The sequence below is a fragment of the Rhinopithecus roxellana genome, chromosome 14 (genome assembly GCF_007565055.1).
Source record: "Rhinopithecus roxellana isolate Shanxi Qingling chromosome 14, ASM756505v1, whole genome shotgun sequence".
Lineage (NCBI taxonomy): Eukaryota > Metazoa > Chordata > Mammalia > Primates > Cercopithecidae > Rhinopithecus > Rhinopithecus roxellana.
The window spans coordinates 81,788,082-81,806,712 of NC_044562.1; the positions used below are offsets into that span (position 1 = coordinate 81,788,082).

The window sequence follows — 18,631 nt, forward strand, 5'->3', positions numbered from 1 at the left end:
AAGAAGTTCTTACCATTCAGAGACATATGCTGATATATTTTTGAAGTAAGTGATGTGATGTGTGCACAAAATAGGGTGACAAAATGAAGGTTCTGTGGTGTGGCCTTTGGGAAGAAGGTCCAAACCCTCTTGCCTTCACTCCCAAACTAACTGTATTGCCGCAGTTCTCTAAAATAAACAATTTTTCCTCTGTCCCTCGTGTTTCAAATCACTAGAGTGGGAAAGTCATCCAGAGTACAAAGCAGCTCCAGCGGACTCTTGAATCTTTCCTAAAAACAGCTACACACAGACTCACACGACAACAAGATTACAAACTCTTAACTACAGCAATGCCCAGATTTGAATGCTGCAGGCTGACAATTGCCCCTCTAAGTTCTGCTGGACCACCTAGGCAAGAGGAGAGAGAATACAACTGGAGGTTAAAGAACCAGAGTAGCAGAGTTTGCTGTCTTCCTCTCCTTTCCCTCAGTTTCACTCTCCCTTCCCCCCCAACTTAGCTTCACCGCGCTCCTCCTTTTCCTCTCCTCCTTGGCTGTTCCCTAGCCCCTTCATTCCTTCAGGCTCTGAAGGCCCTCTCCCCCTTCCCCTCCTCATCAATCCCCACTCCTCTTCCTCCCTCCCTTCCAGGCAGGGGCTGGAGGAGACGCCACAGCTGCTGCTGTTACTGCCGCTGCAGCAGGTCTCTGTCAATATCACCCGCCCACGCGCGATCTGGATGCTGAAGTCGCGCACTGGCCTGGAGATGAGGGCGGGGGAGAGAGTGGAGTGGCTGGGAGAGGGGAGGGAGGAGTGGAAAGGAGACAAAAACAGCTTCCAAGCAGCGGGCGCGGCTCAGCTGGACATCTGGGCAGGAGAGGTCTCTGGGTCAGCGGCTGGAGAGCCGCCCCAGTGAGTCGGTGTCTAACTGGAAATTCAGTGGGCCCATTTACTGCAGAGCCACAGCTGGTGAGGGCAGACGCCAGCCTAACAGCAGCTTCTCAACTAGAGCTCAGTAAACCCGAGAGATCCGTGGAGAAAGAGAAGCCCAGGAGGAGGAAAGGGCTCCAAGGAGCCCTGCTCCTGAAGGTTCCCTCAGGCACTGGTGGAGACCTGTCGCTTCGTAGCAAGTAAGTGCCTTTTTTTGCTGCTGTGTCCTTAATGGTGATAGCCGCTATCTGTTGCCAGCCTTTCCCACCCACTCCCACCTGCCCCATCCTATACACACCCTTAGGGTTCCCAGCAGGAGGATAGAGGTTTTAAATTTTGAACGTGCATTGAGAGAGTTACTTCAAGAGTACACTTCGAGAGCAGCCGTGGTCTGTTGGCCTTTGCATGGCATGTGCGGTCAGTTTTCTAATTCCATCAGGTAAGCTTTTGAAACCAACATTCTCTGTTAGTGTAAAATTCTAGACACCCTATGTGACAATGACTTACATGATACAATGATAGTATAAAATGGAGGAAAGATTACGCAGATTGGTGTACACTTCTAGGAATCCTATCTCTTATTCTAAATAACAGAGATTTCAAGACTGATTTTCCCAAAAGAGTAGTCAGTATAAAAGTAGAGGCATTGATGTGATTGGAAGCAGTGTGGTCGATTTAGTCAGTTGGGCATTTTGGTATTGACTGGATCAACAGAGATGATGGTTGTTGTTGTTTTTGCATTGTTTTGCTCTATAAAATGCCTATCTTCTGGAGGTTTTCTTTTACAAGTGATAGTGTGACCGGTTGTATTAGTCTCAAAACTTATGACTTTGGTCAAAACCAGACAAATGATGAGCGCATGTGGAATGACACACCGATGGGCCCCTTTCATTAATGAAAATGATGGGTTCCAGTTTGGAAATTGGACTGAAAAATATCTTGAAATGGGAAAGAGCTTGGGTGATGCTTCTTGTGGATACTTTCCCCACTGCTGTTCATTCAGGAAAGCAGTTTATGGCAAAGTAGAAGGAAACTGGGCCCTGTAATAAACAGAATCCTGGGAACCATACCTGCTATGACTAGCCTTAATTAAAGATTCTATAATCCAACTGCTGTTTTTACAAGTGAGACCTGTAAGGAGTAATTTGCTGAGGCTGCCTGGCAATCAGTAATTGAGCGGGAAGTCCAATGAAGAGGTCTTTGGGATTTAGAACTATAAAACTTGATTTCAATTTGTGTACACATTAACCCAATTATTTAACTTGAATAAGCTTTGTTTTCTTTATTTATAAGTGACACTCCAAAAAGTCCTGATAAAAACTAATTGACAGAGATGATATAAAGGGTTTATGAAAGTATTATGTGTAACTGTTGATTGCATAAAGGATTATTCTGTGTATTTATCTGCTTCACTATTCTGGTTTTCCTTCTAAGTCTGATTCAATATAAGCATACAGAGGACTTTGACATGCAGCTCTAGAATGCACTAGAGGAAGTGAAATTCTAATCCATTTCTTGCCACCTGTACAGTTTAAAGCATATTCTAATCTGAAAGCCTTTATCCTCAAAAAAGTGAAAAGTGTGTGCTTTGGATGGCTTTGCATATTTAAATACCTTGTAATATTCTCCAAATATGCTTTACCCTCTTTCTGTTTTTTGTTTTAAATTTGATTTTAGATGTGTAGTTCTGTTTTCTGGGGATGAAGCCATTACGTATATTGGATATTGCTGAATGTATTTGGTCCATTACTTAACATAGGAGAAATCAAAGTTTAGACATAAATACTCTACTCTTGACTGCAGAGATTAATTAAAGTCTTGCACCTGGGGGATAGGTACTGTGAGTCCCTTCTTTCCCATGGATATGTTTAAAGTAATAGAAGAAAGACCTCAATTTGAACATGGGCTCAGGAAAAGGGGTCAACAGATCCCAGATGGCACACAACCCTTGGACCTGCTGCTGCATATCAGTCTCCATTGGAGAACTGGAGGCAGAGCCAAGCACTTCAAAACTGGACATTCTGTCTCCATAGCCTTGTATGGTAGATAGTTTGGTAGGGGATATACACTCTCACTGATTTTCCCAAAGTACGATAAATACCTGTCTAAAGCATACTAGAAATAAAAATAACAGTATTTTCCCCAATCCCTTACTCAGGGATTGGGAAATCGACACTCCAGCCCTAGATCTCATTGGGTTGAGATATGCATCACAATTGGGGTATTCAGAGATTGACTCACCATCTATCTACCACCTTAGACTCCCTCCTGAAAGCTTATGGTGGAGGCATTGGAGTAAAAGGGATATTCTTGATTTCTGGGAGTCTGATCCCATTATTTCCACTAACCATTTTCAGTATTTGTCAGTGTGAGAAGAGCATCTATAACCTCTGCCCACCCCCACCCCCACCCCAGATATCAGCAATGCACAGTCACCCATTGTCACATGAGAAAATCTTGTACAAACAGATCTCACTTTTCTTTTCCCGCGTTGGTTCCTTCTCTTCTATTAGTGAGGACTAACCAACCAGACAAGTGAGGTCTCATTGCAGCAACATTGAAAGAGGGAGCCTTTGAGGTTAAAGATAAGATTTCATCTGAGGGCTTCAGAGGTTATTTTTCAGTTGGTGAGTATCTCCTGACCCAGCTGAGATTATTATTTACATACATTTGTTCAATTATTGTTTATTACAAATGAGGCTCCATCTTCTTATATTCCATCCTGGAATCCCTAGCAAACAGGTATCCCTGTTGTCTCTGCAGTATTTGTAATTGACTTGACTCAGCCTCGTGCTGGATAAGGATAACCAGCTCAATGGACGGCTCTGATGATGGTGTGAGTCAGGTGCCACACTGACTGCCTAGACATCAAAGAGCTTGATAGAAATGCAGAATCTGGGGCCCCACTCATGGAAATTCTGCCTAGAAATGTCTGATAGTATGATAGGGCATTTGGTTTTAAACTAGAACAGGAGGTGATACTGATTTGGGGGCCATAGACCCTGGGTGAATATATTGTATTGAGTAGAATAGTCTGTCTTTTCTATTTTTTTATTTTTATTTTTATTTTTATTTTTATTTTATTTTATTTTATTTTATCAATTCATCATTTATATCATGTATAACTCTCCAATGCAATCCCTCCCTCCTCCCCCCTCCCCCCTCCCCATGATAGGCCCCAGTGCGTGACGTTCCCCTTCCCGAGTCCAAGTGATCTCATTGTTCAGTTCCCACCTATGAGTGAGAACATGCGGTGTTTGGTTTTCTGTTCTTGTGATAGTTTGCTAAGAATGATTGTTTCCAGCTGCATCCATGTCCCTACAAAGGACGCAAACTCATCCTTTTTTATGGCTGCATAGTATTCCATGGTGTATATGTGCCACATTTTCTTAATCCAGTCTGTCACAGATGGACATTTGGGTTGATTCCAAGTCTTTGCTATTGTGAATAGTGCCGCAATAAACATACATGTGCATGTGTCTTTGTAGTAGAATAATTTATAATCCTTTGGGTATATACCCAGTAGTGGGATGGCTGGGTCATATGGTACATCTAGTTCTAGATCCTTGAGGAATTGCCATACTGTTTTCCATAATGGTTGAACTAGTTTACAATCCCACCAACAGTGTAAAAGTGTTCCTATTTCTCCACATCCTCTCCAACACCTGTTGTTTCCTGACTTCTTAATGATTGCCATTCTAACTGGTGTGAGATGGTATCTCATTGTGGTTTTGATTTGCATTTCTCTGATGGCGAGTGACGATGAGCATTTTTTCATGTGTCTGTTGGCTGTTAAGGTGAGGCTTCCAGTCCACCAGCTGCTCACCCTCTGAGTTCTCCCAGAGGCAACATGGTCTAAGCACTTGATTACAGGTTCTTGCCCATATCTACTCTCTTTCTCTGGCCCTGGGGCTCTATGTTGGACATTTTTGCCCAACTCAGAGTGAGATAAAAACTAAGTCATGCTCACCCTAATATGTTTCAAGGCACCTCTCTAGTTTCTCTCCAATTTGAGAAGGGGATGGACATCTGTATTTTTGGTTTCACATTTGAAAAGCTGAAGGAGCTTTTGGGAGTGTTGTGGGGAGGGTGGGTTGGAATCCTGGAAAACCACACAGACATTTTTGGAGTTGTCGGAAGCAGAGGTAAATAGCCAGTTCTAAGAAGCCTCCAGGGTTTCAGTAAATGTGCCAGTTCTAGATTTTTTTTTAATTCAGAAAATGCCTGGATCAAAAACTTTTAAGAATTATAATCCAAACAAATGGCAGTGCAAATGACAGAGTCTCCTTTTTTAAAAGTCTGAATAATGTTCCATTGTGTATATAAACTACATTTTCTTTATCTATTCATATGTTGATGGATACTCAGGTTTCTTCCATATCTTGGCTATTGTAAATAATACTGCAGCAAACATGGGAGAGCAGATATCTCTTCGACAAACTAATTTCAGTTCTTTTGAATACACATCATTTGTGACAACATGAATGAACCTGGAAGACATTATGCCAAGTGAAATGTTCCAGGCATTGAAAGACAAGTACTGCATGATCTCATAGATATGTGAAATCTAAGAAAGACAAATTCTTAGAGGTAGAGAGTAGAATGGTGCTTTCCAGAGACTGGGGGTGAGGGGGTGAATGGGGAAAGGAAAGATGTTGGTCAAAGTGTGCAAAATTTCAGTTAGAGAGGAGGCATAAGTATAAGTGCTCTATTGAACAGCATGGTGGTGATAGTTAAATAATAATGTGTTGTATATTTCAAAATCCTAAAAGAATAGATTTTAAATGTTTCCACTACAAAGAAATAAGTTTGTGAGATAGTGGGTATATTAATTAGCTTGATATAATCATTCCACAATGTGTGTGTATACGTACATATATATATTTTATATATATATATATATATATATATATATATATATATATATATATATAAAATAGCATCACCTTGTATCCCCTAAATATATATAATTACTATTTATCAGAGATGAAATAATTTTTAAATGGAAGTGCATATTTATGCTTTTGAGAAAGTTGCTTACTTACCACTTTCTTTTGCAAGATAACATATTCTAGGAATTTGTTGGCTGAAATTGTCAGAGTGAGAAAGTTGAGTCCAGAATTAAGTGGACATATTGAAGAATAGAACCTGAAGCCAAAATGGACTGACTTGGAAGCAGAACATAGCTGCAGTCAGAATCCAAGGAGAAAGTAGCAAAAGTCAATTAAGTCAGCCTTAATAAACTGTTTGCCACAGACAAGTAAAAAAGTAGGTATCAGATAATCAACGCCAAATGGGAAGTAACCAACCCAAGTGAAAAAATAATCCAAAAGCAAAATCCAAGTGGGTTGAAGTCAAGAGGTATTTAAAGAACGTTTATTCACACAGATGGCTGCAAAATTTCAAGTGGATTGATGTCATTTTAGTCAAGCTGTCCTTTATTCCTCAAACTTCAGTGTGCAAATTTTCCATTTCTGGGCTTTGGTAATACATATACATGGTGAGTTATGTTCAAGTAGTATAGAAATATTAACTGGAAAGCAACAGAATCCTCTGACACCTTTTTGGACTCTTTCCGCAGATGTAACACTTTACTCATGTCCAGAGGGGAAAACATTATGCACATGCTAACGTATACAACTTTGTGTATATAATCATTATACATTTTATTCAAAGGTGAATGGTGCAAGTTGTTCTCAACTTTACATTTTCACTTAGTAATTGATTTGGTGAAACTTTCCATATGAGCACAGATATATCCATCTCATTCCTTTTTGTAACTAACTAGTATTCCATGATAGCAGTGTACTAGAATTTTTGTTATTAGCCCCTTAGGGTAGACATTTTATTTCTACTCTTTGGAGTTAAAAGTATTGTGTTATTATAAACATCCTTGCAAATATGACTTCTCAAACTTCAGCAAGGATTTCTACATGGTAGCTTAATTGCTGAGCCAAAGAGTACATGAAACTTTATTTAAGAAACTGTTGGTCGGATGCAATGGCTCACACCTGTAATCTCAGCACTTCGGGAGGCCTAGGTGGGCAGATTACCTGAGGTGAGGAGTTTGAAACCAGCCTGGCCAACATGGTGAAACCCCATCTCTACTAAAAATACAAAAATTAGCTAGGTGTGGTAGCACGAGCCTGTAATCCCAGCTACTCGGGAGGCTGAGGCAGGAGAATCCCTTGAATCAGGGAGGCATAGGTTTCAGTGAGCCGAGGTTGCGCCACTGTTCTCCAGCCTGGGTGACAGAGTGAGACTCCGTCTCAAAAAAAAAAAAAAAAAGAAAGAAAGAAAGAAACTGTTGACAAGTAGCCTTGTAAAAAACTGTACCAAGTTATATTCTCACCTGCACTGTGTGAGGGTAGCCTTTGCCTCCGTATCCCAGCCTGTAAATGGTCATATTCATTGAGATGAATCTCAATTATGTCTCTACAGAGTTAGACTACTAAAATTACTGATTGAGGTAATTTTATGTATATCCTTTAGAATTTTGTTGGCTTCAGTCATCTTTCCTCATAGGTTTTGGCTTCATAGAAGTCAATGATAAAATTTTCATAGCCTTCCATAAAAATTTTAAAAAGAAATGCATTTAATATCATTTGAGTTGTAAACCCTGGGGGGAAAGCATTCTAGTCAGAAAGCTCTAAGGGAAAAGTTCCTGCATTAGAGAATTTAGCTGTAAGTCATTATGGAATGTGAGAAAGATGAAATATAAGCCATAATGTATCTATTAAGTGCAGTCAAGTTGCCCAAACCAACAAAAATGTCAATATAAGTTGGTCACTAAATTGCTAAATTGGTCAGCAGGTATGAGTCTTACATTCTCAACAATACAGATTATGTACAATGGTTGCATTAACTCTGTATCTTTACTTATGCAAATGGTACCTTCTAATCCCAAGTTAACTTAGCTTTATTGTCATCACTGCTTTGTTTTTACACCTATCTAAATGTCATTGGTGCAATAGGCATGATACATTGTCCATGTCTGATGTATAGCATAATTGTTTCAAAGTAGCTTGAAAACAATTAAGTGAGAAGTCATTTTATCCTTATTTCCTGCTGCACACAGAATGAAATTGGCATTTGCAATATTATCCTCAGTCTATTGATCCACTGTCCTTACTTTTTTGTTTCATTTTTCTTAATTGATATTATCTTGCTCTATGGTCTACATTCTTGAATGTGAACCTCAATCCGTTTTGGAATGCATTAGGAATATATATTTGATATAGAATAGAACATTCCACAATTCTATCTGGCAAAGCTAATCTAGCATTTGTTTTATCTCCCCTAGGATCAACTCTATTTTCTCAGAAAGCAGAGAGATTGATTCTTTAGGTGCTGCATTTTCAATTCCCTAAGATGGGAATAAATGGAAGTGAGGAGGCTGTGCCTGACCTGGGCAGTCATCTCCTACAGATGGAGAATCTGTCTCCACAGCTTGAGTGCATTTCTTTCAGGCTGTGCTCTAGAAATAAAACTGATGGACAGGGGAAACAATTGGGAATTGTGAGTAAGGAAGAAGAAAAACACTGACTTCTGGCATTCCTTTTCTTCCCTGTCTTTCATTGTCTGAGAAGATGCAGCTGCGGTTGCTGTTATGAAATGCTGTTGATGCAGCCTCTTGCATGGGTACGGGGCTCTCTAGAGAGAGCATTTGCTCACTGATTGAGTGGCCATGTAATTTATCATCCAACTCAGGATGTTTTTGAAAAGAAAAGGATGTAATTAATAGTTAATCCTCAACAACAGGCATAAACCCAAACTGCCCTCAAGTAACCTAGAACTTTAGGCCACATAACTTAAACATGAGATTGGATGGTTGAAAAGGAGAGGACAGAGTGGAAAGGGAAAAGAGAGTTGTTATCCTGGAGGTGGGTGGGAGCCACGGGCAAAGGTGAATGTCCCAGCTGTGTTTTTTGATTTCATACTTTAGAGCTGTTTTGCAACAGGTCCTCCACCATGTGAATGCCAACATTGCAAGGTCATTAGAGCTGAGGGAAAACCAGTGCCCAAAGATACGAAAAGAGTGTGGATCTTCTGGAGAAGGGCTGTTGCTGAACAGGTATTTGTCTCAGCAACTCCTGTATATGCTTTATCTCTCATACTCAGGCTATTAGATGAGAAAAAACAAACAAGAAAATGTAATGATGTGTCTGCTTGCTTTATAAAGGTAGTTGGGTGAAGCTTAGCTATCAGCCAAGGCATCTTTCTGCCTAGCAATCTGCATCAGATTCGTCTTAATGGGCTGCAGCACAAGCTATTCTGAAATAGTCTGTCTGGATTGGGCCACTGGCTCCTAGATTTTCAGTATTATCCCCAGGAGATTTCTGATATGCAGTTCAGAGCTTACATGATTGAAATCACCTGTACTGAGATTTTCTTTATCTATATCTCTCAGTACCAGCGTGTTAACCAGAGGTCACCATCCTCTCATCTTCTCTGTCCTCTTAGAAGCTCCAGGACTTGTGAACGGCAGATTTGACATGGTCACATCTAGTCAACCTTCCAGGGTCTGGTACATTGTTGAAGGTTTTGTGTCTATCTGAATCTGACACTGAGCCAGACTTGGTGCTAGAGGTTTATGAGTGACCTTATATGACACTGTTTAGAACTCTTCTGTCTATTCACTGATTTAGGGTATCATTTGTGGATCTATGAGCTTAGTTCCACTGCTGAGAAGCTGGCAACAATGAAGGGTCAAGGAAATCTACAGATTAAGTCTAACCACAGATTAAGAGGATACTCAAGGAGGTCAGCTAGTTCTGAGAGGTCCTCAAGAGTCCCAGGGATGTCCTAGTTCGGGAATTTTTTAAACAGAAGTTGAGACATCAGGTCTTGCATCTCAGGGGACCATTTTGTATCAAAGACCTCAGGATGAAGGGCAAGTTATAGTCTGGTTGCATCATACAGCCTCCTTTGTATTCCTCTGAGAAGCAGTACAGCCTACTTTTCTTCACTTGTTGAATCCTAACGTGGCCACTAGCCAGGAACTTTTGGTGAAGGATTTAACAGACTAGATCCACTAGAAATAGAATTCCAGAACAGTCCTGGCTCCTTTACAACTTGCTCTTTTTGATGAGATAACAAAGAGTAATTTAGAATTATAGAGGCTTATTTTGCAAAGCAGTGGAAGTTTTGAGAACATCTGGAGAAACTGGGAACACTGAGTTCTTTAGAATGTGGGGCTCAACCACTTTCCCAGGGTTACTGGTAGGGAATCAAAGATCTTTACTGTTTTGAAGCTTCAAGCAGGAACATTTTAGGCAGAACCAGCTTTACTTTTTATTCCTAGAAACCTCCCTTTCTATTGCCTTTATCACTATCATACTCACATTTCTCAGTGAGGCAGGAGACCCTCAAAAAGATCTTATTCCCAGTGATTCGTGTCCTTTTCTAGTGTTTCAACTGCCACTAAGCCTTCCTTATGCTCATTGATCTTAGCATATTTGCAATCAAATGTGACAGGGTGATTGGCTTTGGTTATCCGGCACTGTTTGTGGACTTCTAATCCTATTGTGTCTGTTGACTGTCATTCTGAAGCTTAATGTCCTAAACTGTTCCTTCCCTCAAGAAGAGAGTTATTAATTGTCCCATATTATTGGGAGATTTAACACATAATCTGTAGAACCAGACCCACCAGTGTTTGAGATGATTTTAATTCCAGTCTCTCTTCCTCTTGAAACTAATCATTTTGAGAGATTAACAAGGTAAGACTTGGTTCTTACTTGTTTACAAGTCTATATCCATTGTCCATAAATTTAGTGACTATACTTTATTGTTTCTAGTGTGTTGCTACCTGATAACATACTTGACACTTAATAAGTACCTGTTCCACAAATGGTTGCTCAACAAATGAATGTCAAATGTAACAACTGTAGATAAGCTTATTGCCAAATATAACCCACAAGAATAATCCCCTAAAGAAAAATTATGGTGTTTTAATATATCTGAAATAAAAATGTTAAAATATATAATTATAAAAATTAGTGAATGTGATTTTATTATGGAGAGACTTACTTCTTCACAACTTCTTTCTGCAAGATAGCATATTCTAATAATATGTTTCAAGAGGCCTGAGACAGGTTAAGACAAGAGATATAAGAATGGATAGAGTTACTTATACAGTCTAGAAATCAAAAGCCAACCAAAATCCTAGAAGTGGGATCCAGAATAGATGAATCCTAGGTCAGGCAGATATATTGAAGAGCCTTAGGCAAAACTGGCTGAACTGTGGGCAGAACACAATTGTAAGGAATCTAAAGATAAGAGCCATAAATCGAAGTTATTAAGTTGGAAAAGAGTTGGACAATCTCTGTGGCAAGAAAAGGAGTTGGAGTAAAGAAAGTGATAGCCACACTAGAGTAAAGAAATGCAAATACAAAAAGTATCTGCCTGGGCATGGTGGCTCACGCCGGTAATCCTAGCACTTTAGGAGGCCGAGATGGGTGGATCACCTGAGGTCAGGGGTTCGAGATCAGCCTGGCCAATATGGTGAAATCCCGTCTCTACTAAAAATGCAAAAATTAGCCAGGCATGGCGGTGGATGCCTGTAATCCCAGCGACTCGGGAGACTGAGGCAGGAGAATTGATTGAGCCCAGGGGACGGAGGTTGCAGTGAGCAGAGATCGCACTATTGCACTCCAGCCTGGGCAAAAAGAGCGAGACTCTGTCTCAAAAAAAAAAAAAAAAAAAAAAAAAAGAATCCAAGACTATAAATGAGTTATGCAACAAATAGGGTCAAGCCTGAGCCAGTATTGAAGACTAGAGCTTGAATACTCACAGCAGTACCTGACTATTTTTTATTGGATGTTACATCTTTCCATCTGACTGCTTCTCAATCTTCCCACAGATAAACAGTTCTGCTCTTGGGACTTTAAGTCGTTAAGTAATAATTATGACATGTTTTGGATTACACTTAGAATGAAAAGAGATATCATCAATTTCTTCTAAACCTGAGTGGAGTCTGGGAATCTAGAGAGAAGCATGCTATGCCTTATTTATCGAGCAGTCATCATCCATCAATCTCTACCCTTCAAGCTACAGCTCAGGACAAGAAAATACTGGGGCATCAGGTTGGTGGGGGTGGGGCATGCAGAAGGAAGAGAGTTTCTTAACAGCAAAACGTTTGACAGCGTGGTTGATTTTTTGTTGTTGTTTTTGGGCATCATGGACGTCACTTGCAGTCTACTATTATGGTCTTTATGGGTTGCAAGTTACATTTGTTAGAAGATGAAGCAAATATGAACAAGCAACTCAAAATTAGCAAGATTAAAATCTTAAAATGATGAGAAAGGACATACAAATATATAAAGCAAGAAAGAATGTAAAAAGCAGAGCCCTTTGAGTTTAAAAATAATTTAAGAATGTTAAAATGTGATAGATTATCATTATAATTTATTACTATTATTATTATCATTTTGAGTTATCAGTAAAAGAAAATTAAGTTCTGCATATCCTCTATATAAATTCTGGGAAGTAAGATAATATTTCCATTAAAAAGATGGATAAAAATAAAAATACAGTGCTTTAAAGGATTAGAACTAGTAATAGCTAATGTTTCTTGAGTGCATAGTACCTGGCAGGCATTGTGCTAAGTGCTTTATATGTCTTAACTCATTCAATATTCATATTAATCTATGAGGTAGGTACCCTTATTATTTCCATTTTATAGTGGAGGAAGCTGAGGCATGGAGAGGTTTAACACCTTGCCTAAGGTTACAGTTAGAAAATGATAAAGCCCAGATTTGAATTCAGACAATTTCGCTCCATAATTAAATATTTTCCCCAAATATTTATGATAAAATATTTCAAACACCTAGAAAAGTTGGCAGAACAGCAAAGAATAACTATATTCTCAGTAACTAGTGTCTTCAATTATTATTTTGTATTTACTTGATCATATATCTTTCCCTGTGTCCATCCCTCAAACCATGCATCAATTCTTATTTTTTGATACTTTTCAAAATACATTGCAAATCACAGTAAATCTTATATGTAAACACTGTGTGATTCATATAAGTAACTAGAATTCAGTATTTGTTTATTTTTTTTTGAAGGTAAAGTAAAAGCACAAATTTGAAGTGTACTGCTTTATCAGTTTTGACTAATGTGTGCACTGGTGTGCTGCAAGTTGCCAACAGGATATTGAACATTACCATTACCACAGAGATCATCACACCTTCACAGTCAATTCCTACCCTACTCCCAAGATTAGCTTGTTCTCTTCTAGCACTTCATAGAAATTGGATCATATAGTTTGTAGTCTTTGATGTAAGACTTCTTTCACTCAGCACAATGTTTTTGTCACTTAGTCATTGTTATGTGTATTAGTAGTTCATTGATTATTTTGCTAATTTTATTCTATTGGATAAATAGACTTCCATTTTTATTTTTATAAATCTATTCTCGTCTTGATGGACTATTTCCAGTTTTGGGTACTTATGCTTTAAAAAACATATTCCCATATATTTATTATTTTTCATTCTCTTCATTCTTAAACATAGAAATTTCCATCTGAAATATGTGAAAATATATTTATTTTGTCTTCATTCTTGGAGTATTTTTGCTGTATGTAGAATTCTAGTTTTAAATTTCTTTTTCCTTTGACACCTTAAAGATATTAATATACTGTCTTCTGGTTTCCTATTTATTTTCTGCTAAGAAGGCAGTGATCATGCTTAATCAATATTTCCTAATTTATAATGTGTCATTTTTTCCAAATATTTCAAGATTTGACTGTGATATACCTTACTACTATATGAGCAATGTGACTTAAAACATGTATTAGTGATGATATATAAAATCTTTAGCCTTCTAAATTAGATTTTTAAATCATAAATTATAATAGGTAGGTGCTTTTCAATATGCTACCCTTGTAATCTCTCCATAAAGAATTTCACACATTTTGCAAATGCATATAATCTTTTTATTTCTCTGGGTTTCAGCTATTTATATATTTATATAACCATATGGCCATATACTATATATACATTTATATACACACTCATATGTACATAAATATATCTATTTATATTTGCATGTACAACATGTATACATACATACAGTTTAATTACATATATTAACAACCTCCAGATTTATATTTCCAATCTCTGAATTGTTCTTTTAGTTGTTTCACATATGCCTCAAACCTACCAAAAAATAAAAGACATTACCTTTCCCTAATTTCTAAGCTGATGCTTTCCCCATAGTCCATATTCTTTATATGAATGACTGTCAGTCATACAAGCCGGATTTTATAGCCTTCACTATGAAGACCCATTATCTATGTACAAAGTTAGAAACAAGCTATTAGTCTTTTAAAAAAATTTATTAAGATATCAAGAGACACATTATTTCCCAGTTAACACTTGTTTCTATTTTTAAGTCATTCTATATGTATTTAACTTTAAAATTCAATATAGTTACAGAATAACAAAAAATAATAGTAGTTTCTTTTATGGATGTACTATAATCTTTTTTAGTGACTGCACCTGAGATACATGTTGACTGTTTCTCTTATGTATAAAAATTACACTACTGTGAACATATTTGAGTGCATAAATTAGTTTGACATTTGTACCCAAGGGTCAAGTCTCTGTTGCTTGAATTGCTAGGATAAAGTGTAAACACTTTTATTTATAAACAGTACCAGATTTCCTCTTAGAATAATTATACTATTTTATATGATCAAAAAAGTTTGAGTGTTTTTTTATATCCTAACCAGCACTTTACTTCATTAAACTAAGATTTCCATTTTAAATTATTAAAAATAAATTTATATATGATTGATTTTATAAGTTTTGTTATTTTAAATTTAAATTTTATTTTGCATTTAAATAGTCGAGCCATCTGGAATTTATTTTAATGCAAGTAGTGCATGGAGCCAGGGATAATGAGAACTGGCCACTTCCGAACCTTCCTGTAGGTGTTCCACAAACAATGCAGTACAACAAGAAAAACAAATACAACAGAATATGTACACAAAACTATGCAACTAAATATAACAAACCTACATAAAACCCACACTACCTGCATAACTAGAAGGCAGCGAAAACTCAATCTTTAAAATGCCTGTAAAAGAAAAGTAAACCCAAATTCATTTGAACTGTATCTTATGCTCCAAAGCCTTTATGGAAATTGGGACATAGAAGAGAGAAAAAGTGATTGGTGGGAACTAACACTGATTCAGTGACTGATAGAATGTCCACCTAAGTGTGAATATACCAATGAAAAAGCATTTTTTACAAGCTTCCCTCTATCAGTTATTGAATATCTTCTATTTCTCCACTTTCTTCTGAAACAAACTACTCAATTGTTATGTAGATTCCATATTATACTAATACTTCAAATTATGCTTAATCACAGTAACAAAATTGGCATGGGGAAATGAAATTATGTGATAGATTAGAACTACTACCTGTGCTCAGACAGGCACTAAGATGCAGCCAAGACCACAGCCAATGTCAAATGACAAAACCAGTCCAGTGGACATAAATAATACTTCATCCTCAAACCACCAAAAATGTCACACTGGAGATGGCTATTGGCTCCATTGATATTACTGCTTCCCAAATTGCTACTGAAGCTTCTGTTTCTCTTGCAAAAATGGATTATCCACTCCCCTCTTATTTTGTGTTTTTAGATCTAAATTCAAAATTTTGAGTTGGTTCATTGATTGGATTGGCCAGTCATGTGTTCACCTCTTATATCCATAAGAAGCTGGTAAAGTTATTATCTGATGCTTTCTTTCACTTCTATTGCAGTAGGTCTCCACCTGCAATTCCTGCAATAATGAGTTCCCTAAATCCAGACAGTGGATTACCATGCTAGGCAGTACTATGTCCCCTTTAAATTAATGTCCTCTATGCTTGCTCACCTTCGGTTTTACAAAACAGAAAATGTTTTACTTTGACAACATTTACCTAAAGAAAATTTCTAGACACTCCCACCTTACATCAACCTGTCAGCTACTCAGTTGTGCAAGTTGGTGGCTAAATAATCCCAGTGAGCTCACTGGTTTTTGGACATTTCTAAAGTAGCCATACAGAAGTATCAATTGTTTACACTTGCCCCCCAAAAGTATATATCATAAGTATTTTTGCAGGGTAGTTTCAGTGTACCAACATTTAGATTTAAATTCTTAGATTAGCATTTATTTCTACCACCTTTATAAATAGCTATACAATGATGGAAAAGTCATTATACTGATCAAACACTGTTTCCCCATCCTTAAAATGGTAATCATAAGGAAGATATGAGAGAAAATAAGATAATTTAATTAGAAACATCTAGTCCAGTGCTTCAAAAATAGTACTTGGTAAGCATGGCCATAATCATAATTTCCATAAAGATTAAAATAAATTTTGGCTCATACTTGAATTTGAAATTCGTTTCAAAGAGAATTTTTTTTTTCTATAAGAATTCACCCCATTTCCATGTACTTCTGCAGCTCCTGCAAATGTCAACTGATATTCAACAGAAATGGATTCCACTTCAGTCAACAATATAAATATTATTACAATGAATTTGTTAGTGTCCAAAACTGGACTTGATACAATTGACTTTTATACAATTATTGCCAAAAGCTTACTTTAGCTATTCAATTTTTCAGAAAGAAGTATAATGGATGGATTAACTATTAATCTTTCTATATTTTTTCAGACTTTAGTGCTGTATTAAGATGGCTCACCAGAAAGCATAGTGCCTGGACAATATTACATAAATTCCCCACAGAAATGAAGTTACTGAATTATGATTTATTGATTAATAATTTAACAGTCTGCACTCAACCATCTAGAAGTTGGATGCATGCCACTTCGATTTGATAAGTGCTTGCATTTTTTTTCTTTTTTTTTGCAGTATCACAGAAGGCAATGTCTGCTGTCTATTCATTCATTCATTCATCTAGTCAACAACCCAGGGTAGTTTCATTCAACATCAAAATTATCACTAAAACAATCTTCTAGGATAAGTGACTGAGTTGAATGACAGAATCTGTACTGATGAAACCACTACTGTGGTCCAGGATTTCTTTATGGTTTGATTGAATCTTTAAAACCTTGTGAGATATATGAGGAATTCCAAATTTTACATATGAGGAAAGGTCAGGTGATGTTACTGAGGTCTCATAGCTGGGGGGTGGCAAAATGAAGAGTCCAAGATTATTTTTTATGGAGTAGTAAAAGAAAAAAAAAAGGGATATTATACTAGGATTATGCAAAAGGAAGACAGGCTGGCAAATTGGGTCTTGCGGTTTCGATGGAAGGTGTTTAAACCATTTTCATTAATGGCAGCATCCATGCAAGAAGTTTGTAACCTCTTTTTGTGTCTTCTTTTAAAGTCAATGTTCTTAACTTACATTAGTAATATTTGTTAGCAATCAGAATGGATCCCTAAAAATATAAAAACTGTATTGATTTTGTTAATTCAGTGTTGCATAGTTTTAGTTAGCTAATATTTCAGTCAGACTTTTATATCATGTGAAATTGTGCAACAAATTCAATCCAATGATCTTAATCTTAGAATGTTCCAAAATTATAAGATGTGGAAATTAACAACCAATATTCAGATCTATTTAAATCATCCCACTGCCTGTCAAGAAGTATGTGTTTCCATATTGGTAGTTGGGGAAGGTTTGATGTCCAGATCATTTGTGACAGCTATTAGAAAGATCTTTATTTTCTCGAGCCAAATCTCTTCTGGCTTCACCTCATTGATTCTAGTTCATAATTTTTGAACAACATGAAGACCTATGTGTAGGTAAGAGCAGAGGAGGATTCTGGAAGGAGGCAAAGAAAAAGTGATGCTCTAACTGGAAACTTAGCTGTTGCAAGTTGTGAGATATGAGGTGAGATAATGGAGATGTCAACGTGGATTTAATATAGCAGAGGAAGAAGGCAAAACCTTAAGAGATATCAGAGTTAAAATTTGGGTTAATATTTGACCGATACCGTAATTGATTTTAAAAAAGTAATCAGAGATACAAAAAGAGACATGGAAGAGCAGGGTGCAGAGCCAATGCAGAGTAAGTTTAAAGAAGAAAAGTGTAGTCACTTGCTAAATGTGTCTCCCAGGGAAATAATTGGATTTGGCCAGAAAAAGTATCTCTAGCAAAAAAGATCTTTCTAAAAAAGATCTCTTTTATTATAATGGAGAAGTTGAAAGGTAGATTTCAGTAAAAGAAAGAGTTTAAAACAATGAATAAGTGAAGTATATTGAGTTACTCATGAAATTACAAATTAAGTTCGATATTAAGTACAATAAAACTCAGGACAACTTAGATTTCTACAAAACTAAGGAATATGTTCTTTAAATGCATGCATTCGGTTTACTGGTCTCTATTTTTCATGTCCCAACCTTTTGTACTTTTATGGTTTTATTAGTATACCCAACTTTAATATAGAATTTTTTGCAGGTACAAATTGGAAATGTTGGCTTCACCAGAACCTAAGGGCCTTGTTCCCTTCACTAAAGAGTCTTTTGAACTTATAAAACAGCATATTGCTAAAACACATAATGAGGAACATGAAGAAGATTTAAAGCCAAATCCTGACTTGGAAGTTGGCAAAGAGCTACCATTTATTTATGGAAACCTTTCTCAAGGAATGGTGTCAGAGCCCTTGGAAGACGTGGACCCATACTACTACAAGAAAAAAAATGTGAGAATTAATTGAGATTATTTTGATGACATTTTTATTATTTTATTTCCAGACAT

General features: G+C 37.1%; 1 protein-coding gene across 3 annotated transcripts in view; it reads left to right on the top strand.

The window, feature by feature from the left end:
- Nucleotides 1-836: 836 nt before the first annotated feature.
- SCN7A (sodium voltage-gated channel alpha subunit 7) overlaps nt 837-18,631 on the top strand; it is a 93,438-nt gene continuing 75,643 nt past the window's right edge. Inside the window, exons 1-2 of one of the 3 annotated variants that reach the window (XM_030917139.1) lie at nt 837-1,106; nt 18,320-18,575. In XM_030917139.1, coding sequence (XP_030772999.1) covers nt 18,345-18,575 — 231 coding nt within the window. In that variant the 5' untranslated portion in view covers nt 837-1,106; nt 18,320-18,344. Of the gene's footprint in view, nt 1,107-18,319; nt 18,576-18,631 lie in introns of those variants that run through there. The other 2 variants (XM_010365297.2, XM_030917140.1) reach the window with 2 other exon arrangements.